Source organism: Eublepharis macularius, chromosome 18 (assembly GCF_028583425.1).
Source record: "Eublepharis macularius isolate TG4126 chromosome 18, MPM_Emac_v1.0, whole genome shotgun sequence".
NCBI lineage: Eukaryota > Metazoa > Chordata > Lepidosauria > Squamata > Eublepharidae > Eublepharis > Eublepharis macularius.
The window spans coordinates 30,527,960-30,554,520 of record NC_072807.1 but is presented as its reverse complement, the minus strand read 5'-3'; the positions used below and the strand labels follow the sequence as shown (position 1 = coordinate 30,554,520).

The 26,561-nt window shown below is 44.2% G+C and overlaps 1 protein-coding gene across 1 annotated transcript in view; it reads right to left on the bottom strand.

Annotated features, from left to right (window-relative positions):
- Positions 1 to 26,561, bottom strand: part of MYO9A (myosin IXA) — a 136,242-nt gene that overhangs the window by 3,642 nt on the left and 106,039 nt on the right. Inside the window, exons 28-41 of the mRNA XM_055002477.1 lie at positions 21,032 to 21,144; positions 19,693 to 19,850; positions 17,873 to 18,096; positions 16,729 to 16,845; positions 15,228 to 15,416; positions 14,096 to 14,143; positions 11,852 to 11,963; positions 10,510 to 10,571; positions 8,266 to 8,458; positions 7,669 to 7,797; positions 5,778 to 5,883; positions 4,781 to 4,912; positions 3,793 to 3,916; positions 625 to 827 (exon numbers count right to left, since the gene is read on the bottom strand). Coding sequence (XP_054858452.1) covers positions 625 to 827; positions 3,793 to 3,916; positions 4,781 to 4,912; positions 5,778 to 5,883; positions 7,669 to 7,797; positions 8,266 to 8,458; positions 10,510 to 10,571; positions 11,852 to 11,963; positions 14,096 to 14,143; positions 15,228 to 15,416; positions 16,729 to 16,845; positions 17,873 to 18,096; positions 19,693 to 19,850; positions 21,032 to 21,144 — 1,910 coding nt within the window. The remainder of the gene's footprint in view (positions 1 to 624; positions 828 to 3,792; positions 3,917 to 4,780; positions 4,913 to 5,777; positions 5,884 to 7,668; positions 7,798 to 8,265; positions 8,459 to 10,509; positions 10,572 to 11,851; positions 11,964 to 14,095; positions 14,144 to 15,227; positions 15,417 to 16,728; positions 16,846 to 17,872; positions 18,097 to 19,692; positions 19,851 to 21,031; positions 21,145 to 26,561) is intronic.

The following is a 26,561-nucleotide window of genomic DNA, read 5'->3' as shown; positions in this document are numbered from 1 at the left end:
GGGCAGTTCACCTGACACTAAGTTCATAAGGCAATGTACAATAACTTAAAAATACAAAACAAATCATATAACCATTACTAATACAAAAAAAAAATAAAACTGTGTAAACACAGGGAGAATCTTCACTAACCTCCAAATACTGTGCAGAACTAAATACTTTTTATCTGTATATGAAAAGAGGCCAGAGAAGAACACAGATGAACTTGGAGGAAGGGAGTGGGCATACTCTAGAACCCTGGAACCATTCCACAGAAGGCCTTGCTTGTGACAGGTGATAATGGTACCTCCCCCAAAGGAAACGGACAACACGCTGTATCCCCAATTTGGTTTCCCTAACTTCCGTTTCCATCACATTGTTATACTGCATTACTTCTAAGGAACTTAGGGCCAGTGTACATGGTTCTCTCACCTGTCTTAATTCTTACAACCACCATATGAGAAAAGGTTAGGCTGAGGGGGGACACCTTACAGGGAAAGAGGTCACCCTGTGAACTTTACGGCCGAGTGGGAATTTCAACCAGAGTCCTGCAGCTCCTAGCCCAGCCCTCTAAATCTATGACACAACTTGGATTTCCTGAACTGGGGGTCGCCTGAGTACCCTCTTCTCCACTCGCCCAGGCTCACTTTTCTTTCTGTAGGCTCTCAATCTGCTCAGTCAGCACCCTCTCCTCCTGCTGCATGGCCACTTGTTGTTGTTCCGTGACATCCACCTCCATGGCCTCCTCGCTGCTCAGGGTCTCTTCGGGGACATCTGACACGGACGGCAACCGCACAGCAGCTGGTGATGTGGGGCTTGGGTAGGTTCCTCGCCGTAGGCGCCCTTTGCCCTGCAGATACAGCAGCGCTAATGAGGAGCAGGGACTTTGGCTGAACTCTTAGGCTCAGAAGAACCTGATTCCTCCAGCAATGCGGACTTAATGAACATAATGAGCAAATAAACAGTCTCTGTAGGTGACCCAGCAGAGAGAGAGACAGACAGGAGAGGAAGCATATATTCAAAGATAATCCAAGGGCTCTCCCTGCACTGTGGATGTTGCAACATCCTACTCCATTTATCTGAAAAAGTGATTTGTGTAAACTAGATGCCAAAAGTCAGTCAATGACATCTTTCTACCAAGCACTATTTAGACAAGGGCATTAACAGCAGAACGAGTACAAGACGGAAATGTTTTGATTCAAAGACACCACAATCTGCTTTATGAGCTCTTCAGCTTGCCATTCCTACATTGCCACAAACGTGCCAATCATATTCCAATATTCTCTGTGTCTTTAGCAAGCAAGCACAGAAACAAGAGGAAAAGCCACCGTCTGACTTGCACTGACAAATGAAATCGATGAATCGTGCATGGGGCAGTGCTCTCCGCACACAGCAATGGGAAGCGACCTCTCTGAATACAATGGCAAGGGTTATTTCAACAATGGTTCGGAAGGTCCCAACTTCCACAGGTTATGTTTTCGCATGAAAACTGAAGACAAGCACTTAACGTGGCATGTTTATGATCTCAAAGCTGAAGAAGAAAGAGTGAGAAAGAAAAGAAAGGGGAAGATGTCAGGGTTGGGCATGATGAGTCCTCATCAGAAGACGAGGCCACTATGGTGGCTGATCCTATGGAGATCAAAACCCCAGCAGACCTTGAATGGCTGAGTCCTCTGACTTCCAGGGGCCAACAGGGTACACACTGCGAGAAGCCCAGGTGGCCCGTGAACAGAAGCCAGCGTCAGAGGCTGGGGTTACTGAGGAACCCACTGAGAGGATGTCCACCTACTGACAGGGACCCCACAGTAACTCCACAGCTGAGAAGGCTACAAGCCCAAACAGAAGCTCAGCTCAGATGCAAAGTGCATGGCGGGCCACGTGGGGCATCTCCTCTGGTCACAAGGCAATCAAGCTCTGCTATGAGGTGTCGCAGGATGCTGGACAAGGTCCTGTTGCAAGTGCCTGCAGAATTCAGCCCCGTGCTACAGCTGTAGGCAAAAGTTCATATATCAGCCTCAGTTCAACTCTGGCTGTTGTGGGATGTTGGTGAGAACTCCTGCCTGTTCCAAACCGCTTGGTGCAAGTAGGACAAAGTGATTAGTAGACAAAAGAGGGTGGTAAGAAAGAAGGTCTGAGTATGTCAAGTTACGGAGCAGGAACATAATTTTTCAAATCCTGTTCCAAACTTCCTTTAGTCCTCTGGACTTGCCTAGATGCTGTGCCTTTCTCAGTGAGCTGTTCAGTCACTCCTGGGGAGGGGGAGAAGCAAATCTAGCAGAAGATTAGTATTATCTACTCCTCTAGAGATCACTTTGGCACCAGCCATCTGTAGGAAGCAACAACATTGGCCCACTGCAAACCAGACACTCCTCGGCACTCTTCCTAGTTCCTCCTGCCATTTACCTGTTTGGAAAAGGGAGCCTTGTGTGTGCTTCCTATTTGAAGATATTTGATCCCAAGAAAACAGAAGGCAGTGTAAGAAAAAAACACACACACGCACACACACACACACAAGTTATGAAGTGTGGGTTGCGGGCATGGAGCATGCAGCAGAACTGGAATGAGCGAAGGGGTTACAGCACAAGGTCAGTTGTAATGCAATTCTGATACATACCGGGATTGAACTGCGGGTTATGCTCATAAATCTAACGGCAATTAGTACGGGTTTCTGGATTAGAGAGGACAGGAAAAGGAAAGGAGCAGGTTAGAGTGCGCATGCCAGCCGCCCCTTTCCAAGAGCTGCTGGGCTTGCAAATGGAAGCCACTCCCTTGGCTACATCTGCAAGGAAGAGCAATTGAGCAACAAGATGCTACGCTGCACGCAAAAGGTGGGTTAGCGCTAGCTGCGACTGAAGCAGAGCTCCCAATAGATCATGCTGGGAGGGTCTAGAGAGCCCATTGCATGTTCCCAGCAGTGGGGAATCTGGGTCACTCGCCACATGGCCGTTGTTATATAAGCAAAATGTGTGCATTGCACAGCCTGCCACATGTTCAGATCACAGCACGAGAGGGGGAAGAAAAATACACCAAACCAGGTCATTTCAATGCTGGAGACGCAGCAGCTCAGTTAAGGGAACGCAAGCTTTTCACATCCCTGGAAAAGGCAGCGAGGCAAGAGGAAGCAACCTGTTTTCAGGGGCTCAAACGCAGGCCTGCCTGCAATATGTAGTACGCATGGCAGCTTCCACCCAGATTCTCCCATTTGCATGTGCATGTGGGAGACAGTCAAATGTTAAGTCTAAACTGCAAGAAGCAGTGTCAAGGTGACAGTGCTGTGAGATTAACAACAAAAAGGCCAATTTACATGCAAGCAAAAGCCACCCAAGTTCGCTAAGTATATACTGAGAAGTTACCCTGTGGGAGGACAAAGCCTGCCAGGCACTGTTTATGCTTTCAATGGGTTTTGCTTTATTTGCAGGCCAGATACTCAGAACAGGAAGAATCTTACGTCTCTGTGTTGGACCAGACAGCGTGTAAAAGGTTGAGATGTATAAGGGTTGAGGGAGACCGAAAGGGGAGAAGGTTAGGGGGAGTGGAAAGGAGAGGAGAGAGAAGGACCAATGGCTTGCTACCCAATCCCAAAATAATCAGCTGACATGCATGTAGTCTCAAGTTCAAGAGAGGCAGGAGAGAAGTAATAAACCGTGGAAACAAACACACACAGCACAACCTCATTTTCTCAAAATTTTCTCTCAGTGAGATAAGTTACATCAACTACTGTGGGAGAGAGAAGGCAATGCATCTCAGCGAACATTTCTTTCTGAACTGGGGCTTGAGGGGGGAAGAAGGTGATTTGGGCCCATCTAATCCCTTACCATAGACCTTCGGATCAATGACAGCCGGCTCTTGGCTTTGTTCTCTGCAAATTCAAGGCTGCTGATATCCTTGAGGCGAGCTCGGTACTTGTTCATCTGCTCGACAACAACTAACTCTACACAACTGAAAAAGAAAAAAATACACATATATTGATGTTCTGAGGCCAGAAAAAAATACACAGAATTGATGTTCTGACGCCAGTTCTCTGGGACTAGACCTGATTATAGCATTTACAGGCTAGAGAGATCTTTTTCTATTTCTGAAAGTTGTGAGTGAGAAACTGAAAGTGTTGGTCCATCTGAACAGCTTTCATTTCAGGGAATCTCATTTCCGTCAGAATGCTTCCAAATACCTTTGTCCGTCCCGCATGGAAGGACATGGCAGCAAGTGTGTATTTGCCAGAAGGTAGTCCATATGGTTTAGATTCGAGGAGGAGAAAACAAAAGTAGGTTTTAAAGTTATTTTTTACAACACACCAAAATATGTTCCATTTTGAACACAATGGGGGGGATTGTATTTCTATGATTTTAACTGGATTGTGCCTCAGCTAAATTCTGTCATTTCCAGAGTGATTAAATCACATCTATGTCCAGGCTCATTTGTAATTGTCAGTGAGATGCCAATCAAACACTGGGAATGTGTAGAAATGTGGTCATAAAGATGAGCTAAGACTGAGCAAGTGCCAGCCCCCTCTTTTCCTCCTGACTGGTTTTCCTTCCACCTTGCTCCCTGCCTCCTCCTCCTCTCTTTCATCACCCTTTTGAATTCCTCTTGGTCTTTGCCCTTTCCTTTATGTAAGGTGGAATGGTTGCTACGCATGCAAATGGGTTTGAAAGGAAGGAAGGGATTGGTGCAACAACTCCTGATGTCACAGAAAGGCACACGTTCCTCTCTAAAGCAGGAGAAAGCAGCACTATTCTTTGTTGTTTCTAGAGAGAAAGGCCCCCCCCCCCAAGGTTTTCCAAATACAAGAAGCTGCATTTTTACCTGATGGTTTTACTGACATCCTGAGCGCTCTGTAGAGGATCGGTAGTGTCTGGACAACGGAGAATACAGGGAGCAAACACAATGGCCAGAGCATTCGCTGACATGCGGTTCGTCTCCTCTTGCAGGGCGATCCTAAGCAGCATCAGAAACACAGCAGTGATGACAAGTAGTCCCCATTTTCTTGGGAGAAGGTGGAAAGATTGTGAAGGAAAACAGCCTACCATCTGCAGGGTGATGCTCCCTTTGGCTTAGGCCACTTTCCCTCACTATGTGTTGCCTCCTTTCTTGTATTCAGCTCACCCAACAGAGATCAACAGCTAACAACAAAGGCATCACTTAAATACCAGGCACTGCTTTTCTTCTGGATAATTTTGTACCATTCAGATAACAAAATTGCTTTTCTGAATGACAAGGGTTTTAAAAATTCTATCTGTTTCTTACAGTTCAAGGTAGTGGAAGATGTCACAGTACTGATAAAAAGCAATCTATGGGTGATGTAGAAGTGGTGGTGCATAATGGTGCCAATTTCTGTAGGTCCCTTCCTCAGAAGAGTTCCTGGGAGGCTACATTCAACTACAGTAGCTGCTATCAGTGGAATGATGCTGGAGCCACAGGGATTTTTTATTTACCATCACAAGGAAATTTAGGGCTCGAACGGCAGATGTGTGCATGGATTAACTCAGCTCAAAGTTTCATTGTGCAAGCAGGAGTTTTGTATGACTGGAGGGCCTCCATTTCTTAGGTCATCAGCTCACTCCACAAACATACTGATTCTGAAGTGTAGGACCTGCTGCCCCCAACAGTTTGCCAAGACTTGCTCCTACACAACATGCCCAGAAGAACCCCAAACAGGTCCCCCTCTGGGTATGTGAACTTTAGAAACTTTCATTGTAGGGAAGCTGCACAGAAAGTAATGAATATACTTGCTGTGTAGGGTGGCAGTCACTGGGAGAAGGGAAAAAAGGATCTATTTCCCCCTCTTATTGACTACTGGTACCTGACAAGGTGAAAGACGAGGCGTTCCAGAGTATTGAGATGGGTGCGAGAAAGCTGATCAATGACGGAATACACCCCACGGATGGCCTCCTTCCTCTCCTGCATGCCTGTGGAGATCACATTCATTCATTATACGGTAGTCAGAACTGTAGGTGATGGCTTGGGGTGGACAACAGAATGTTAAAGATATACACAAAGCCCCCCCGCCCCCAAATTAGAAAAGTAGGATCCAATTAAATGCTTCACACATTACACGTACAACCCACACCTTCCACTAGCTTCATTCCACCTCTCCAAATGTCATCACAAAGAACTTCCACAAGCACCCTAAGAGATGCCCAGGCTGTGGCAAACTGACAAAGGAGGGAGCCATGTGCAGCAGTGAAAGCCTCTCTAAGTCCTTGCAATCCTAATGTGGCACATGGATGGTCTTGTCACCTGGATGCCCATCAATGACCTTCAGGGTCACAATGGGACACAAGGGAAGAAGTAATCAACAGCAGCCTGTACATGGGCTTTCTCTATGGTGGCCCCTACCCTGTGGAACGGCCTGCCTGAGGAGGTCAGGACAGCCCCCACTCTCCTGGCTTTCCGCAAACTATTCAAAACCGAATTATTCAAAAGGGCTTTTTACTCAGATAGGAGGGCTTTTTGTAGAGAGGGGGTCTCAGATGCTTCGCTAATAAATTGGGGACCAAAGACTTCACTACTATGTTGCCTAACATACTATCTGTTGCTTTAAATATGTACCCCTATGTACTACTTGTACTTCATGTCTAATGTCAGTTCTAGAATTGATTATGTTTGGCTTCAGCATTTCTTCAACTTTGTTCTGGATCCTTGCTAATGCTATGTCTTTCTAAATTTGTATTTATTTACCCTGTGGCATTGTTTATGGAAATGTCCTTGACACTGTATGGAAATGTCTTTGATACTGATTGTACTGCTCTCACACTGTGTAATCTGCCTTGAGTCTCCGTGAGAAAGGCAGACTATAAATGACATAATAAAATACATAAGGGTTAATGGGTTCAAACACAACCCCTGGACTTGTGTCTGGAATGCAAAGGAGGAAACTGACATAAAATGATGAAATACGGGTAGAATATGCTCCAAGTGTCTCACTCCCCGCAGCTGGCCATATGATGGGATACCTGGATGTTCCAGGCAGCCAGAGGGTGGTGCATAAAGGGCATTACAGCAGGCCTAGTACAATACAGTTTTAAGATCGTATTTTACATCCTCTCTGTGTTAGATCTAGACTAAATTTCCTGTTCAAAATAGGCACTGCAGTCAGTGGAACAGAACATTCCTGCTTCTGCTCCTGCTTTTGTTGCCAACTCCAGGGTAGGAAATTCCTGGAGATTTGGGGTCAATCCTGGGAAGGGTGGGGTTTGGTGAGAGGAGAGACATCAGCAGAGGGTAATACCATACAGTCTAACCTCCAAAGCAGCCATTTTTTCTAGGGCAACTGACCTCTGTCATCTGGAGATCTGTTGTAATTCCTGGACATTTCCAGGCCCCAAACTCTACCTACTGCTGCAGCCCAATGAGCTTCCTAAAATGGTAATCCTGGGTGGAGGGGAGTAAGGGAGCCTCAGGAACAACATGAGAGGCAAATTGGGTGTTGTAGGCAAGAATAAAGAATTAGTGAAAACTACCCCGCTTCCGTTAGGGGAAAATTTAGTCTGGATCCAATCCTGCAAAAGTCATGAAATGGCAAAGCATTCCTCAAATCTAGGAAACTAGATCTGTTCACTACAGAAAAGAAAGTTGGATGCTCTTAATAGCAAATAACTAAAGCCCCCAAAAGTTATGGTCACTAAATCACAGAAAGCCTTCTTCCCTCTTCAGGTGATCAGTTGCATACACAGCATGTGATGGTGCCTTACCCATTGCTCGTAGAAATTCTTCGTAGAGCTCAAACGTCATGAGTGGATTAGGCAAATCTCTGAGCCACTGTTTGAACACACTGGCAATGACGTGAATGTTGTAGTCATCAAGATTCACACTCTCTAGATCTGGTTAACAGAGAGAAGGAAGGCAAGTGGAACAGAAGGGACAAGAGAGAAACCAACATTTCAGCCTCGGTAAATGACGGCGCTTCTACGCCAATGGAAAAGCTGACGGTAGATGTGGACACACCCACCCACCAAGAATGAGCTAAGAAACACAGCCCAAAAGACGTCAAAAAGAATTTGCTTAGGGGGCACGGTCAGAGCCTAGCAAGAACTTGGTGGGGCCATCGGCTACAACTAACGTTGCCACCAAGTAACTGGCTGTCCGACAGTGTTGCTCCCTAGCTTTCTCATAATGAATGCTTCTATCTTCCCTTCTGAGCGAGGAAGGGAGCAAAAGACTGGAAATCAGACGGAGCACAAAGGCTTCAGTGAAGCACGAGCCAGGGGAGATGCCTGGCGAATCACTCCACAAGACAGACGGTGCAAAGCTCCTTCTTCTCTAGAGGGTCTCCTGCTATCCCTCCTTACCTGTGTCGAGTCCCTGCCGCAGCTCTTTGATCTTGTTGGTCGATCCAGATTTCCGGTAAATGCCCTCTGTGTAGAGCGCATGCATTTCTATGTAGCTGGTGAGCTTCTCAAACACCAATGGCACAGTTCGCTCTTCACTAGTCAGACGAGAGAGCTCAACCCCAAATTGCCGTGAAGAAAGCTCGGGATCGTACTGGAGGAACAGAGGAGAGGAGATCAGTTTCCTCCGAGAGGCCTCCAAGCAAACGCTGCTCACAGTTCGGCGAACCAGGGAATATTTCAGGATTAAATCCTGGAAACAGATGCTAGAACTGGGGAGGCTCTTGGCTTTATAAATACCAATTAGACTTCCTCCAAAATTTCAAAGCAGTTTGAGGCTGTAAAAGTACCTGGGGGAGAGGCTTTCACCTTTAGCTTTTCAATCTCACCCATTCCAGGGTCCATGTAATATTTCTGTGGTTCCCTCACTGTGAGAGCAGCACTGGTGTGGCCCCAGTGAATGCCAAAGACACCCAACAGTGCTAAGAATTGGGCTGCCATTCCAAAAGTGGCTCCGCAGAACCGTCCCAACCAATAGGCTTCATTAACTTCACCCTTTGGCTTAAAGGTTACTGTTTGTTTCACTGAAGGTTCAAGGCCACTGGTGACAGCTGAAATGCCCAGTGGGGAGTGAATGAAGCATCCGCAGCCACACCAGAGAACTTTGAGATACGTTTTTTGTGCAGAGCCACTTTAGAAATCCGCCATCCGATAATTAACCTGAAAAATAGATTCTTACTGGGGAAAACTGACAAAGCTCCAAAGCCAGGTTTGGAACACACAAAGTGCAAAGAGGCCCTCAAATTCAAGGGGTGAATGAGAAAGGGGGCAGAAGGCCAGGCTCCTCCAGCATCTGGGCTTTCTCATTCTGCACCACTATTAGAAGAAGTGAAAATAAAAGGGAAGAGAACGGGACGAGGGTTTCCCACACTGGGTAAATCTCCCCATGCAGGGAAATGCTAAAAGAAAATGGGGCAGCCAATGATGCAGATCTTACAAATGCTTCTATTAAGCAAACAGAGCCACAGGAGGGTCTGGTTTCTGCTGGCATAACCTTGTAAAGAGTTTTTCACTACAGCAGGAAGTTATGTATAGCTGCAAGTGGTCAGTAAAAAGCCAGAGGTCTGTCATGAAAATGGCAAAGACTGATTCTTTATTAACTCCACCACAGTTGATGGTTCTACATGAAGCAACCAGGACATTTGCAGACTCCTATGATTTTTCAACACAGGGCATGCCTTCTCAAATGTTGGTGTTGTTAAGATAACAAATTCTTGGACCCCATTGATCTCTCTCACAAACACACAGGGGTGCAAAATAGCCACACAACAAACAAACTCAGTGTTTTCAAATAAATGCTACCTCATGTCAGTATGATCGATCATGTACGGGTCATCAGAAACTGTAGAAATCTGATTTGTTCACAACACTGCTCATGCACTGAAAGGGAGCCAGTCAGGAACAAGGCAACATGAAAAGGCTTTGAAGAAAATACATCCCAAATGTATTTTTCAGGCCTCACAGAGAAGAAACTGCTAGTTGACAGGGGGGACAGGAACTGCCTTGCACAACTTACACCTTTAGAGTCTCTCAAGCGATAATCACGCCTTTGCCCATTCTACATCCTAATAGGTTACCCAGAGTCACACCAGCTACTGACTGAGGGAACTAAATACAAGAGAAAACGAAAAGATAACGAGTTTAGAGGCTGGGCAGCAACTTGATCCCTTTTCTCCTTTTTTTGCTTCCAGTTCTTGACCGCTGGTGAGGGGAACAACTGACTCTTTAGGAACATAGAGCACGTGGGGATTAAGGAAGCCAAGCGGCCAATAGTATTCCTTCTAACCCACTGCTGAGGCAATGGGACATTCCCCGATTCTGAAAATGGTGTGGGGGAAGGCAGTAGCCTCTCCTCCCCCGGCACCGCAGTTCCAATCCAAAAAGGGCTCCCTCTGATCTTTAGCATGACATTCCCCAGAGCTGCAGTGTGGCTGCAAGGAAAGCCAGTTGGGCCTTTCTTTTCAGGGTCTATTTCGGCCCTAAGAAGAGAGGCTAAGAGGCCTGGGAAAGAGGCAACTGGTAAGTGGTGCTGATGAAGAATAGGACAGCTGAATAGGAAGTTCCTTTAGAATCGAGTTAAAAGATTCCCCTCACCCCTGCTAGGGAATTTTTAAAGCACCGGAGGCTGAAATGAAGACACTTTACCTTTTTGGGGCACTTGGTTGTGGTTTTCAGGCAGCACTTTCTGTGGCATGCGTACTTACACACTGCAACAATGAAAAAGCAATACTTAGTACTTCACAGGCTCCAACTTGGCTGCATCATGGCTTCATTAATGGTGTGTCCTGATGGCAGTTTCCCATACTCACACTTGGATGCTATAAGTGCTCAAACGGGAAGAGAACCGAGACTCAGGGAGGAACGACATGCTTCTACAATTGGTGTACAACGATGCTTGCAGCAGGTTGTAGGGACCACATCATGCCAGTCTTGCTTCATCTGCACTGGCTTCCAATCTCCTTCCAGGCCCAGTTCAAGATAAAGGTTCTGATGTTTAAAGTCCTATATGGCCTGGATCCTGCATATCTTATGGACTGCCTATACCTGTACAAATCTACCCAGCCATTATAATCATCTTCAGATGGCCCCTGCCATCTGAGGCTAGCTGGGTAGCGACTCAAGAAAGGGTCTCAGAAGTGGCACCAAAAGCGTGGCATTCCCTCCCCAGGGAGATTCACTATCACTTGATTTTTTTTTTCATCTTATGCACCCTTACTGGATTCTTCTCCTCATTTGCTTTAATGGTTTATTTTAAAAGCTCTTAAAAGTTATTTTATTCTTTTTTTAATTGTTCACTGTCTTGAGGGACCACATTGGGCGGAAAGGCAGGATACAGATGTTTCAAAATAAATAAATAAATAAAAACAAGTAATGAGTTGGCAAATGTGTATCTCCAAACAAGAATGCAGTTGGCTGGGGGCCGGGGGGTGGGAATTGGTAAGGGGAAATTTCTAGGAGGTAAAGGGAAATTTCTGTCCTAAAATTCTCCCCTGTATTAGCATTACAAGGCAATATCATGGGCTTCCCAATACTATGCCTGAATCTAGGGATTCTACTGCAAGGCCTTCTGGTGTTTGTCGCAGGCCATGTGCTGCAGAGCTGGCAAAGCTTGCATTGTTTTCACCCTTCCTCTTGTCACCCATATGGACTGGGTAGTGGTGGTAATTTTATAGGCTGGATTTGTGGCCTTGGATGCAAAATACTCTCAATCTCTGAAATCAGCATTCTGTAAATATGGCTCATTTACACAATATAGTCTGCTGCTTGCCTTTCTGAAAATACTTTGAATATTTTTTTAAAAATACAACAGTGAAGACAATTTCGATACACAAATGGCCAGTTTTGCATTCAACATCCCATTTGGTCTCAGACAGAAGGAGCAAAACATAGAAGTTCCAGAGAAGCAATCATTTAGAAAACAGGAAATAAGATGTGCAGGTGAGAAGATGATACAGCACAGCAATAAAGAGGACTAATTCATGCTTACGTTTGCAAACAGAGGCCCTGTCCATGATCCATATCAGGGAGGAACAGAACTCGCAGTAGGTGGGGATACTGTACTGAGTCGCCTTAAAAATGTGACCGTTGTGTTCTTCTACCTACCAAAAGGAACAGCAGTTTGACGTTCAGTGACAACTGAATAATGAGGCTTCTGAGCATTTGCTCTTCTGCTAAAAAGCAATCCTAAGCAGGGTTATGCCCTTTTAAGTCCTCCGCAATCAACGTCCTTGGGAGGGTGTAACTCTGCTTACGAGTGCTCTGCAAGCAACCCAAACATATTTCAGGCAGCTGCTACTTCACCGGTTGGGTGGAACACCAAAAGTGCTTTCTGGGCTATGCTGAACCCCCGGCTCTCAGAATGCCTAGCAGTTGTACTTTGATTTGTTAAAACAAGTTGAGAACATACAAAAATGTCTTACTGCATCAGCCTAACGATTCATCCAACCCTGTAGCTAGTCTCAAGACTTGACAAGATCAGGATGCTTATGAAAGTTAAGACCCGCACAGGACACCAGCAGAGAATTCTCACCCCTGTTGCTTACACATGCTTTTCACAGAAGGCATACAGCTATGCCGTAAGCGTTATAGATGATTCACTTTCATCAGAATATTTACGTATATCTCTAAGCGACTTTTTGGTCATCACTAACACTACGTGGCCCCCTGTGTCTGGATATCTCTCCAGGACACTTGTCCCAAGAGGCAGCATGTTTGCCAATTGTGGCATCTATTGATTTGTTATAGCTTTGCTTTTCAAAAAAAAACTTTAAACTCACAGCAACGAAGAGCCCTGTGGCACTTTAAATGCTAACAAATCTCTTATGGCATCAGCTTTTGTGAGTCAAGCCTGCTTCATGTATCTTTAGTTCATGAATGCTTATGCCATGATAAATTTGTTTTGAGGCATCACAAGGTGCTGTTGTCTTGGCTGCAAGAGACTAACCCAGCTATCCCTCTAGAATTTTAAATCGTGGCAACGGACGCTTAAGAGTTGCAGAGACTTCTGAAAGCCATCTAAGAGAGCAGAAAGGAAGGCTGGAAAACCCAGTGCCGTGCAATTTCTCATCTCAGTGTTTGTTAATGGATGGATCTAAGGAATGCTGAAAGTTCAAAATCCATACTAAATCCTGTACAACCATGAATGAATGCCACCGCCAGTATCATGAATATTGATAAGATGGGGGATGATGTGGTTTTAAGCGTCCCTACCAGCGTCTCTCAGTTCTCAAGAGATAGTTCTCTCCAGAATTGGGAGCTTTAGAGTTCCACCATCAATGATGATTTGTGCAAGGCTGTAGCCCACCAACAAGGAAAGCTACCTAATTTAGAGAGCACAATTAAACTAGAAAATGGTCATCATGTTAAGATATGATAAGCATACCCAGGGCTTTTTTTCAGCTGGAATGCGGAATGCTCAGCGGCGCGGAGGGCAATCTAAGCTCCCCTCTGTCTGGAGATCAGGGGGCGGGGCCACCAGCCATGTGACCATTTTCTCTGAGGGCAACCCACTGAGGTCCGCCACCTCTTTTCCCAGAAAAAAAGCCCTGAGCATACCCATACATTCAAGAACAGCTAAATTAGCGCAAAATAGTGCTTAGAGTTCTGTTAAGTGGGTTGGTTGGAATAAATTGGGTTATGAATGCACATGGCTAGAAAGGTAAATATACAGGCCCAAAATATGTAAGGCTTGCTCTGGATGTTTACGGCATGACTATCTATGGCTAAGTAGCAAAAAAAGCGGAGAAAGGGTATATTTAGTATTGCCATCCTATGGTCACACTCTGGGGCCTGCTAACAATGTGATATGTAAACATCTGTTACTGGCTTGTGCTTCTGAGTTGCTTCACTAGGTGGCACAGCAGCATTAGATCGGATGGCTCAGTCTACAAATGGTATAAAAAATATTTCCTTGCGACATTTCAACAATCAGATACTGCTTTTTCATTTCAGACTCGTGTCCTGCTAAGTGATTCCTAGGTCTAAGTGTCCAGCTACAGTTCAGGCAAATTAGAAGCAACCATACTGGTTTGACACAACTGAGTCTCAAAAGTAAAAAAGTGAATTGATGTGATAAGCACAAAATTAAAGCAAACTCTATTTTATAAATATTTATGGGCAGCAGTTGTAGCCAAGGACAACCCCTGGGGAGCTGTCATTCCAAAACTGGTAATTCTTACCACTCAGATTAAGTCTAAATTAACTTCATTCAAAGAGAAGAATTTTAACTTACAACATCTGCTTCCTTCTTTCTTCTCTTCTTCCTTTCTGTTTTGGTCATCTAGAAGAAAATAAGGAACTATGTCAGAGATCAGAACCTCCTAAACTCTCGATTTCCCATCTGCTGCATTTCATTCTGCCAATTCATATGACCTTCTGGCCCCGACAATGCACGACTAAAACCTTTGACTGAAGTCAGAAAGAGCTTGGCTATTGCCAATAGTCCTTCTTGTGAGAAATTCTTTTATCATACTACTTCATGCCCTCGGGCATGCTGGCATTCCTAAGATATAGGTTCATTTGGTTCTATGATAGAGACCAGGATCCTGGTATCATGGCCAATGCAAAAACAGTGATACCACTGAAATCTAAGAAGTGTTCAAAATGAACAGTAGCCGGCCAAAAAAACACCCTCCCCCAAACACACACACAAATCTTTTCAACATTTTTGCTTCTTAGTGGACAGGTCATGGGAGCGAGAGGGAAAAAATCCATGCTGTTCTTGCTTTTCCCTTTTGACTGCCTCCTTCACGCTGGATCCATCCATTAGCAAATACCTCTTAGCAAATCTGTAACAAATGGACCAGCAAACTAAAGAACAAGCACGCTTAGTTCTGATGCCAACAATTTCCCCCCAACTGTTCTCCCCCCTCTTCCATGCTTCCTGCTTCACTTCCTGTTCTGCCTAACAGATTTCAACCCCTTCCAGAATGACAGATGCATACAGATGCATACAACTGTTGCGTGCAAAAATTATGCAAGGTATCATTTCATTCATGAGCCTTTCCAAACTGAGTGGCTCACAAGTATCTCGGTTATACCGAACCAAGTTACCTGCACTCTGACTTCTTATACTCTATATTTTATGATCTTGCAGCAGCCTAGATGAATTTTCCACTGTCCAAATAAACTGGTTATTTAACATATCAATGAGAGATGCTGTTAAGAAATAATATTAAGTAGTGCAAGAACGTGATTGCAAGCAGTACTGCAGCAGCAAACTCCCTAACATCCTTCAAGACAAGGCTTCAAGAAGCAGTAAAACCACAGCAGAGAGATTCTTTAAGGCATATGAAGAACACAACTCTCATTCCAGGGGGGTGCAAGAGCTGACTACCCTGTGAGACTGCTGCAGGTCAGTTTACCTTTGAGGCAGTGTAATCCAAAGGCATATATTCCGTCATATATTCATCCAAAAACACTTTGAAGGTATTGACCCAGACCCGGACAGGGGATTCACTCCAGTCCCTCTGCTCAAGCCTCATCGTTTTCTCCAGGATCTGTTCAAACAATGCATGGAGGTCTTTGTATCGGATGCTCTTTCCATCGCCCATCTAAGTAGCACAGAGAGGAAACAGGGAGGAAAAAAGGATGAATGTTTCCTTCGACCCTCATGCTTGGAATTTTGAGAGCCAGGAAGGGGATGAAGGGGAGAGCTGCTGGCGTTCAACAGCGAATGGACCCCAAAAAAATCAGTGTGGAGAAATCCCATTTAGATTTGAATTATGCAGATTAAGGAGGCTAAGTTTGCTATTTCTCAGCACTGTAGTACTTTTAAGGTATGAACTGCGCAACAATTATTATCCAGTTCTTCACACAGCACTTTCAAATGCGCTTGACAGTCTCCAGCTACAATCCAGCCAATTCATAGCACAACAGCATTTCTCATTGTGGACTGTGGCACTCAATGTGCTGGCCTCCTCTGCCTTCCGTAGCCGACAGAGAGATCAGGATCTGTGTCTTCCACTCAATCTTGGCCCATCATCTTGCTTTCTCCTCTAGTCCGGTGGATTCACTGTGGGTCGGGACCCAAAAGTGGCCAGGCGTCCTGGAGGAGGAACAGGGTGTGCTGGAGAGGAAGCTCCGGGAGGCTTGATGGCAAACTTGGGCTTGCCTCGGCCTAACATGCACAATGGCCATGAAACACAGCCCGTTGTTCCAACATGTATGTATGGATGAACAAATGAATACTATTATTTATTATTAGTGTTATTTACAGTCTACCTTTCTCGCTGAAGCTGAGTAGATTACACAGTGTGAGACAGTACAGTCAGTTCCAAAGACATTTAAATAAACAATGTAATAGGATATACAAATGCAAATTTTCAGATTTAAAACTAGCAAGAACCCAATACAGAGTTGAAGAAACGGTGAAACAGAGCATAAGCAATTCTATGACTGGCATATTAAGCAACATAGACTCTAGCAGGATCATACTTACAGCAACGGACAGTACATAGTAGTAAAGTCTGACATATAGTGATAACTGATGTGAGATTCTTACATTTGGGGGGGGGGAAGTAGCATGCAATTGTTTGATGCAAGAGGCAAGTTTATAAGTCAATCCCACATCAAAACAACTGTCCTCATCCTTCTCATTTTCAGAAATGTACGGCTACTATTATTCCTATTTTACAAATGAAAACTGAGGTCAGAATTATCCACTTGTTGGCATCACACATGTTGCTTCCTTTGATCCTGAGAAGTAGTCAGAAGTGAACCTAATGCTCCACCTTATGGGAAACAATGTATTGTCATGGTAAGCCCACAAAAATTCCACAGGCTGTGCAGAACTTTGCAATTTGGCAGCACCAAAAAAGTTCCACTCGCAGCCTCAATTTCAAACACAGAAGCCCTGTAACTTACTGCCAAAGCTGAAGAGTAGAAGCTGAAGATATTTTGTCGGAATTCTTTCAAGGCTTTTTTAAACACAACATCCACCATAGTGTCTTTCTTGCAGTCCTCGCTATCTAGATCATTCATCTGCAAAGCACAGAACGTAAGCTGTCATGCAGCGTTAGGTTTCAATACGCCTCGAGTGAAAGACGGAGTCAGAGATGAGGAGCTTAGTCAAAGCAATAGGTCCTGACCCAAAAATATCACCGGAAATGGTTCCCACCCAATGGGTGCGGCCAAAAAACAACATCTGGAGCATAGCTGAGGAGGGCTGAAGCTACCCCCTCTCCCCAGATATTGGAGTCACCAGATGATAGCAATCAGTTCCACTCCCAATGCTTTTCTTTTCTGCATAGGAATGAATGGCAATCGTTCACTTATGTGGGAGAAAGCGGTGCACTTTGGGAAACTGTTGCAGTGGGGCAAAACCTGCCCTCCTCCCCTGAGACTGAGTGGCCTCCCCCCCAGATGTGTATACGTCCGTGTGTACTGTCCGTCCATGTGGACAACACATGAAGACAGATTACCATCTCTCCCCCAAAGTCTTTGCAGTATAAAGGGCTCTTCTGCTTTATCCGACCTGTCATGTAATTAGCAAAATTCCCATCACTTATTTATTTAGAGAAACATCCCTGCTGGATTGGACTAAATTGTCCTTTTCCTCTAACCTCCTGTCCTCAATAGCGGTCAGCCAGAGACTTCTTGGAAACTGGGCATGAAGCAACAATGAGACAGTCAGTGTAGTGTAGTGGCTGGCTAGAGTGTTGAACTAGGATCTGGGAGACTTGCCTTTCAATCCCAACTCTGCCATGGAAGCTTGCTGAGTAACTTGGGCCAGTCATACACACTCAGCGTAACCTACTTTACAGGGTGGTTGTTAGGGTAAAATGGAGGGGGGGGGGGTGATGTGAGCCAGTTTGGGTCCCCATTGGGGAGAAAAGCAGGGTATAAATGAAGTAAACAAACAGCATGCCCCTACTGTCTGCCTACTGTATCTGACCTGGAGGTACCAATTAGCTATTGTGATTAATAGCAAAGGAAAGACTTGTCCCGCCATCAGTTTCTTTATCTGTGGCATGATAAACACAGGCTTCTCATCAGCCTTTTGAGATACCTTTTTCAAGAGGAACTCATCCATGCTTTTCAAGTCACTGGCGCTAGTTATGATCTGAAGAGCATCATTCTGCCACTGCGCAGGTTCCATTGTGACATTGCTGATTTTCAGGCTGCGCTTGCGCTTCACTTTGGGTGACGGCTCTTTGTTCTCCTTACATTCCCGTCGATAGATGCCAGACAGTTCAGGGCTCCTTGGGGGAGTCAAGTGATGTTGGCCCAGCTCTACCCAGTGTAAAGAAATGTAAGACTCTCATCAAGAACTCTTCCATAGCAACACATTTTCCAGCTCAGACACATGCAGTCAACACACATCTCAGTTATAAGTACTAAACCCTAATGTGCCCAGAGGCATCCTTACCCACTGCAGTGTCAGGATCATCTTGAGGAACTTGAGGTTTGGGGTCTATTGTGACCCCATTCTCTTTCTTGGGAGCAGGTATTGAAAAAATCAACCCTAAATCAACATATGGAGGGAAGGCAGCATGGTACAGCCCAACCTTGTTAGATCGTGGAAGCTAAGCAGGGTCAGTACTTGGATGGGCAACCACCAAGGAAGTCTCTGCAGAGGAAGGCAATGGCAAACCCCCTCTGCTTCTCGCTTGTCTTGAAAGTCCTTTGCTGAGGTCGCCTTACATCAGTTACAACTTGATGGCACATACACACTCAAGGAGTTGTGTTGCTCATACATGAAGCTCAAAGAAAACTTGGGAGGTAGGGATGCCTCCATGTGTATGTTGATTTGAGTGTAAAGTGCCGTCAAGTCACAACAGACTTATGGCGACCCTTGCCACTGCCCTCCACACTTCTTCTTTGCTCTTTGCTATCTGAAATACGAACATACATGAACAAAGGGACGTGACTGGTTCTGAGTCTACCCTTTGGTCTTCCTAGCTCAGGAATTCCAACTGAAGAATTCCATCTGAGGGACCGTCTCTCCCTGTATATTCCCCAGAGGACCCTCCGATCAGGAGAAAAGAAATTGTTATCAGTCCCTGGCTCCAAGGAGGCCCGCCTGGCCTCGACCAGAGCCAGAGCTTTCTCAGTCCTGGCTCCTACCTGGTGGAACGCTCTGTCTACCGAGACCAGGGCCCAGCAGGATCTACTATCTTTCCGCCGGGCCTGTAAGACAGAGTTGTTCCGCCAGGCTTATGGCTGAGGCTGGGCCTCCGCTGGCTGGAGGATACAACATCTACCCCCCTCCCTATGAGAGCTGCCCACCACTGTTCTTAAGTTGCTGCTATGTTCAACTGTTCTGTTGCACTATTTGTTATTAACTGCATTGCCACCATCAAGAAAAAGAGTGCTGCTATTTTTATATTTTTGTATGATGCTTTTAATTGTTTTATATGCAATGTTTTAAATGTTCTTAATGCTGTTATCCGCCCTGAGCCTGCTTGCGGGGAGGGCGGAATACAAATACGGTAAAATAAAAATAATAAATAAAAAATAAACTCTGACAGGAGGTCGTTCTCCAGGATCTTGTGTAAAGAAAGGTCAACCCCAACATCTACTGCCTAAGAGCTTTGGCTCAGTTTAGACACTGCACAAAACTATGTTTTATTTTAACTGTTAACAGACCAACTTCAGATACTGGTTAGACAGATGATAACAAACCATGGTTATGTTAGTGGCTTGCATTTAGAAAATTACATTAACCGTTTTTTGATTCCTTTAAATCATGGTTTTGTGTGATGTTTAAATTGATATCGGGGACTGAACATGGGACCTTCAATATGTGAATCATGTGCTCTACCACTGAGTCCCAGCCCATTCCTGAATCTGTCTATCAGACAGCTGAGATGTTTCTTTTATGGTTACCTTCATCAAGCGGCAGCCCAGAAATCATCTCTCTGCCCGTAGTATCTTGATCTGGACACAACTCCAGCAGCTCTGACTGGGTAGCAAGTTTCTCTCTGCTGTTCTTCTTCTCCCCTTGCCTCCCTTTCCCCCAAAATCTCATCTTGGCTCGTTGAGGTCTGTTAAAGAAAAAGAGAGAGGGAGGGAGGGAAGTGAGAGATATTGTCTCATTTTGTTCCATATATTCTTCCTACCACATAAACATCTCCTGCACTTTGGGAAAATAGTTTTGGAAAATGGTAGGAAAATCATTGAATGACTTCACTTATTCCACCCCACTCAGTAATGTACTCTTTCAACAGGGCAGAATAAGGTCTGGCTAAAACATTTATAATTAACGAGTGGCGTTTACACAGAGACTTCATCACTGCAAATTTCTCATGGAGAGGCATTGTTTGGTAACAAACCTGCACACACCAGTCAAAAAGTTGCCCTATCAGAGAGAAAATTTGAAGTTTTACACAAGGGAGCAATTGTTAACGGGGGAATTTGCATTCTCATCACTTCAATTAGGTGCATTTGGATCAGCCTTAAAATAAGTTTCTTTCAGCCTTAGGAAACGTAGACATTCTGCCCAAGACAGCCTTAGTTCTCCCCGGTCATCTTTTTTCTATTGCTGCATTGTTAATAAAGAAAGTTGCAGTCAGCTTTCTGAACTACCAGACCCAAAGTCACTGCCCCATGACAGACTTGCCTATTACTTTTTCAGAGCTAAACCCCAAATTTTTCATTCACAAATGCTTCCCTAATTGGTGTGAAATACACAGCCAGCCACTGAGTATACCATTCCACTGGGAAAATGCCCATGTACAAAAAAACAAATCCGTAACAAAATTTTCATAGCTAATTTATGTTGTTCATCCGTAGGATTTACTTTCAGTTGAAATACTGTTTTTAGCAATGAGTTCCATAGATCAATTTTTATGCAGTATGTTAGGCAGAATTAAATTGTCTGAATGAGATATGGCAATGTCCCACGTGCCACTGGGACTCAGGCAGAACATTCTCATCACTGCTCTCTCCTTCCTGTACTTAAAATTTCCCATCAATCATCTCCAGAGAATGGACACTGCAGATGCAAACTGTTCAAACGTTTCTCTCTCAAACAGTTTTAAATCTGCATCAATGTACAAGGGGAGAAAACCCACATGAATTATTTATGTTTTAAAAAAACGGAGTCAGGCTATGTCAATGGCCAGAAAAAGCTTTGTGAAATATGTCCACGTATAGGAAATTGGTGCACATGCCAGAGGAAAAGAATTAGAAGCCGTTCAAGCTCCCTCCTGCTAGATTTTTATACCTTCCATCTGTAGCCACAGCCTTCTGAGCAGCTGCCAGGTTTCCAATCTCTCCTTGAGACATTGTTTTGTGAAGCTTTGTTTGGCCTTCGCTGGATGTGAAACGCTGCAGCATCTGCAACAATTACAAGTAGGAGAAATATTTCAAAATCAAGGTGCCATTTGATATCCTAGAAGATAATGGAATCTTGATAATGATTTAGATATTTAAGCTGGCTAAAAATGTGGGGGGGGGGCGTACACACCCTCACTAGGAAAGATACTTTCAAGTAAGAACTACTTTGCCTTGACTGCCAAAGAACTGGCTAAATGTAGAAATTGTCTACAGGTCCCTTGTTACTTGAAGAAATACGCAGCATGTCTCATTTCTTTTGTCACAACTGGCTCAGAAACTCAGTTCCAGAGAGGAGAGAAAGGAGCGCAGAGATACTTTTTGTCTATCTGATGCATTCTTGAAACCTACCAGCTGGTGCCTGTGGACTTTAATTGTTGCACTTCGCAAAACATCTCTCACTCCCTGCATATCATGCTGTGATGGCACAGAGATTGGTTTTAACAGCCTTTCTGGGCATAATGAGGAGATTCAACCATTTATAGGAAATTCAGATATGAGCAATAAATACAAAATACATTATTGGAAATGATCTAATTTCTGCTAGGACTGGAGTGAAGGAAATGGGAAGGGAAAAGATCTTCCATCCAGTCTTCCTACATAATACGTCCCCTCAGCAAACTGATGGAACATTATTTCCTATTCCAAATACTGATAAAAATGGAACCAATTCTTCTCAATAATGCTGTGTCTAACACTCCCATCTCTAAAGAGGGCTAGGTTCAAATGCACATAAAAGTGTGTGATATGCAACTAGCACTGTGCATGGGCGTTTGACACTGATGAGCATCTGAGATGTAGACACTGCCATCATTTGTATTTCCTAGTGCACACAAAATTAATCTGCAGATTGGCTCTGCTGAGTCACACTAAGCGCGGTAATAACCTCCATGTACTGGTGGTCCTGTGTAGGTTTGTATGGATGGATAAACAGAGCAGCAAGATCAATAGGTGTTCAGCACTCCAGTGATGCTCATGTCCCACAAGACTGCTGGACAATCAGAAGTTTCATCAGAAGTTAGAGATCACTACATGATATGGATTACATGAGGATGCTCAAGTGAAGGGAGATGCAATGTTAGCCGGGAAGCATAGTTTAAATTATACCTCTCTCTACAGAGAGGTGAAATTCAAAATTCCTCTTTGCCTCCCGAAGGCTGTCAATTATTAACAAACCCTCTGAGGAGTGATCTTTGCCGGCTCTGTAGAGAGAGGTGAAATTCAAACTACACTTTCCAGCTAACATTATGTCTCCCTTCACTTGAGTGTCCTTGTGTAACTCGTCTCGTATAATTTAGCTCTTAGGCAGCTGGGTAAACTAGAGTTTGCTTTTTCTCTGCAAACTAGGATTCTCATTATTTGCCTAGGCACATGCAACCAGATGTCACACCAAATTGTAGTTCAAAGTCTTTGATTATGCTTCGCGCATGAGGGGATGGCGCATGCAAGCATAGTAACAAGCCAGCTTTGGGCCCATCCTGAACGGACAGGTATTTGTTTGTGACATCTGAGCGCAGCCATCATATGATAATATTCTTTATCAGTGATACTCACTCAGTAGCTTGGGACCCACTTGTGGCAATTCTGAGCACTGTTTCACAAAATGTCACCTACCCTATGTTTCAAAAAAGTGGGAAAGGTATCTTTTCTGGTAGGCCTTGTGGTTGGCAGCAGACCCCACACTGAAACAGCCACCATTAGAGTGATAACCACAGTTCTACATTTTCTTGTACTTCTTCTTTGGGATTCCTGCATTTTTTTACAAAAAATTATAACTAACAATTTAATTTCTCTTATCTAAGATAATTCTGACTGATGAAGTAGAACATTGTTACCATACCACAGTAAAATACTGTTTCAAAGGGTAAGGACACCCCAGAATTTCTACAGACTGCAGAGGTAACTTGTTCCTAAGAATTCTGAACCAGAGTTCTATCCTTTATGCATAAAAATACTTTTCTTTCTATGCCACTGGTGCTCTCTCCTTGGTTTGCAGACCACCCTGGACACTCCCACAAAGATACACTAATGATATATAGCACAACCCTTTTACTTGCCAAGGTTTCTTTGAGCATGTAGGGTTGCTTTCCCCACTAGTGGGCGTTTTATTTTATTGGTCAGCCTTCAGCAGTGGTATGCCCCAATCCATCACCTCAGTCAGCTGCATATACTGACCTAGCCTCATACACAGAACCCCGTATCTGCCTACCCTTGAATTGAACATCAACCAGTTGTGTGGCGTTTAAAAAAATAAACGTTTATCTTGGGCCCATGGTAATAATGCCAGTATTCCAATTTCTAACGAAATCGCCCACTTTCAGTGGAGCAGGTGCCACGGGGAATGCTCAGAAGAGCCACAGGTAGCATGTCACAGATCCACATGTGGCTCCCAAACCACTAAGTGAGCCTCACTGTAGTACACATTTTCTACCACTGGCAATAATGTGTACCTCTTGGAATTGTTCCTCCCTACTGCTGGAGTGGGGAGGGTGGAACATAAATCAAAAATAAATAAAAATAAAATAAAAAAATACCAATTGCTCCATTTTTGAAATATAGCAGCAATTCCCAGGCTGTGATGGAACTCACGGCTATGACCTGAGAAATAAGTTAACTGAAATAATTCAAGACCCCTGTGAGCCCTAAGTACTCACAGAGCAGGATGTTTGTTCTGTCCCTGCTTGAATGACTATGTTAATCTTTATTACGGCCCACAAGCCACATGCATGAGTTACTCTTCAACCACTGCTTTCTGATAATGCCCAGCCCAGTGTTTACACGCACTAAAGGCAGACTTTAGGTGTGTGTGTGTGTATGTATGAGTAATGGTTGCTTCTAATTCAGAAAAAGGAGGTTTTTCAGCTATGAGAAGTTTGGGGAAGACTAATATATACACTATCATGTAACCCAGTTCTGACAATATTGTCTGTTTCTTACATCAACAGCCTTCCATATTCTAATTTAATTAATCCCTTAAATGTAGTACAAGATGGCAATAAGGAAGGAAGCTATTAATTCACCGAACAGATTTTTCATGAAAAAATGGGTGAATCTGCAGTTACTGAAAAGAGTACAAATTATGCTGTAAGTATTGTAATTTCACCCAAGGGGATTTTTGGGGGGGTTGTTGGTAATTGAGCTAACTGACAGAATGTAGTGCAGTTTGAAAAGCAGTGTTAATGCACTGTTTCGGAAGCACCCAATATTCAGAGACTAATAATGCAAGACACTCTCACGTTTATGCAATGGGTGGAAGTCTCAGCGAGCACACACTGGATTCAGAGAACTTTACGAAACAAATGAGAAAAAGGCAGGTTGGTATTGCACAGAAGATACTAAAGCCGTCACCTGTTCATTTTAAGTTAGGCTTATCTTAAATCAATGGAACTCATATATGGCATTGCCTGCTGTAGCCTTTAGAGCTTCATGAGATTATGCCCATTTTCTTGAAAGGCCAGAATAGCATTTTCCAAGGCACTGGCTGAAAGCTCTCTTCTGCTATTGAGTGTGAATGTCAGTGTTCCTCTTTGGAAAGAAACCCTCATCTGCTCTTCGCCAGGAGGAAAGCATGGCTTTGCTACAGCTATTTTTGTTTGCTGATTCTTCTTCTTTTTTTTAAAGCAAAGCAACATTAAGCCTTGTGAAATCGGATCAATTTCTATGCTTAGTGAGAAAATGAATTGCAATCCCTACATGTACGGCCCGAGCTGACTCTAATAGACAGATTATTAGAGATGGCTGCTTAATCTCCCAGCCTTCACCACGCATTGAAGATGACTTGGGAAATACATCATGGTGAATCCCGAAGGACGAAAAAAAAACCCCTGCATCTAATTCTCACCCAATAGAGCACAAGGCTAGCAATGTTTCCTGGCACATTAAAATGTGGGATTTTCCACCCCTTATATAATTACTTTATTGGGAAAGGACGTCATTTCTGGAGCAAAACATGTAAGAAGCTAGAGAGATGGTCCAATAAATGCTTTGCAATTAATATTCTTAATTTTGCCTTTTAAAGTCTATTGAGGGAAGCATTCTTATATGGATCTCTGGGATGGGTTTATACCTCACTACTCTGCAAAATTTTGGGCTACCTGGCACATGGAGGGAACAGGTTTTTATCTGCACTACAGAGTGGGAGATGGGGCCTCTCCCACCCTGGCCAGCCTGTTGCCCAAACCGAGCTAGAAATTGAAGGGCTGCCACTTAGAGAGCAATTGTATGCATTGTCATTCCAGTCTAAGTCAATTGAAATAATTAGGCTAGAGTATCTCTGCATGGGATTGCACTGTTCATCAATGTTTCATTTATTTTCTTTAAATCACTACAATGCCTAGAATTGCTTTAATGTAAAAAGCCATTGGGAAACGGGCTCCCCGGGCTTTTTGTTCATTGCCAACTGGTGTGTGGGTGATAATCTATTTTGCTTTCTCGTGAAAAAAAAAATCAACCCCTTGCAAAAACGACTGCCGGACTGTCCTGCCTCTCACACTGAATGTTCAGAGATAAATATCTGACGAGCATGTGCGTTCAAATGCTGTCGCATCTCATAATGGCTGCTGCGCTGCAGGTTGCTTTATCGTTTGATTTAAACAGCTTCTGTGCAGACCAGCCATTAATGTTAATGAGCTGCTGGAAAAATTTATCAGTTGCACGCAGTGTATGTCTTACTCCAAATGGCCAAGCTAGAAAGACAAAAGAGCTCTGAGACACAAGCATCAAAAACTGCTCTCTCTGGGAAAGCAGTCGCAGGTTTATGTCCTGCGATAAAAATACACATGGGGAAAATTTGCAAGTCCAGGGTCATACAGTATTTATATGTAACAGTAGGTGTTGTTTACAGTTCAAAATAAGCTGATTGTGCAAGCAGCTGCCCCGAAGTAGGTGTGCCGAATGCCAAGTGAAAGAGCCAGTGATGGAGCACCAAAAGGCAGCACAGGCAGAACGAGGACAGACAGGGAGATGAGATCTAGGGCTACTAGCATGCAAATGTCATTTGTTAAAAAAAATGGTGGCAGCAGAATCAGAGGAGGATTTGGGAAAGGGGTGCGAATGAGGCTCCCTCCTGAAGGTGTTAAGTGGAGTGCTCCAAGCCAAAGAGTGAGCCCAGCCACCCTCTGCATCTCGGCAGGAGATTCCCAGCGTGAAAAGCTTCTACTGCTAGCAGAACTAGAACTTTGCAGCAGGGTCAGCCTCCAGGAACACAGCACTGCCCTGCCTATATGAGGGAGGAAATGTAAAGCTTCTCTTCACCCCTGGCTCAACGTACTTGCCATTTGTTTCACATGCAAAGAGTTTGTTTGCTAAACCTGCCATCTCTCCTGGGACTGAGGTAGTAACAATACTATATTCCTAAGATTTTTCAACCCTCCTCCCAAGCAAACAAACACTGGCAACTGCTAGGAGTGAGTGAATCTACA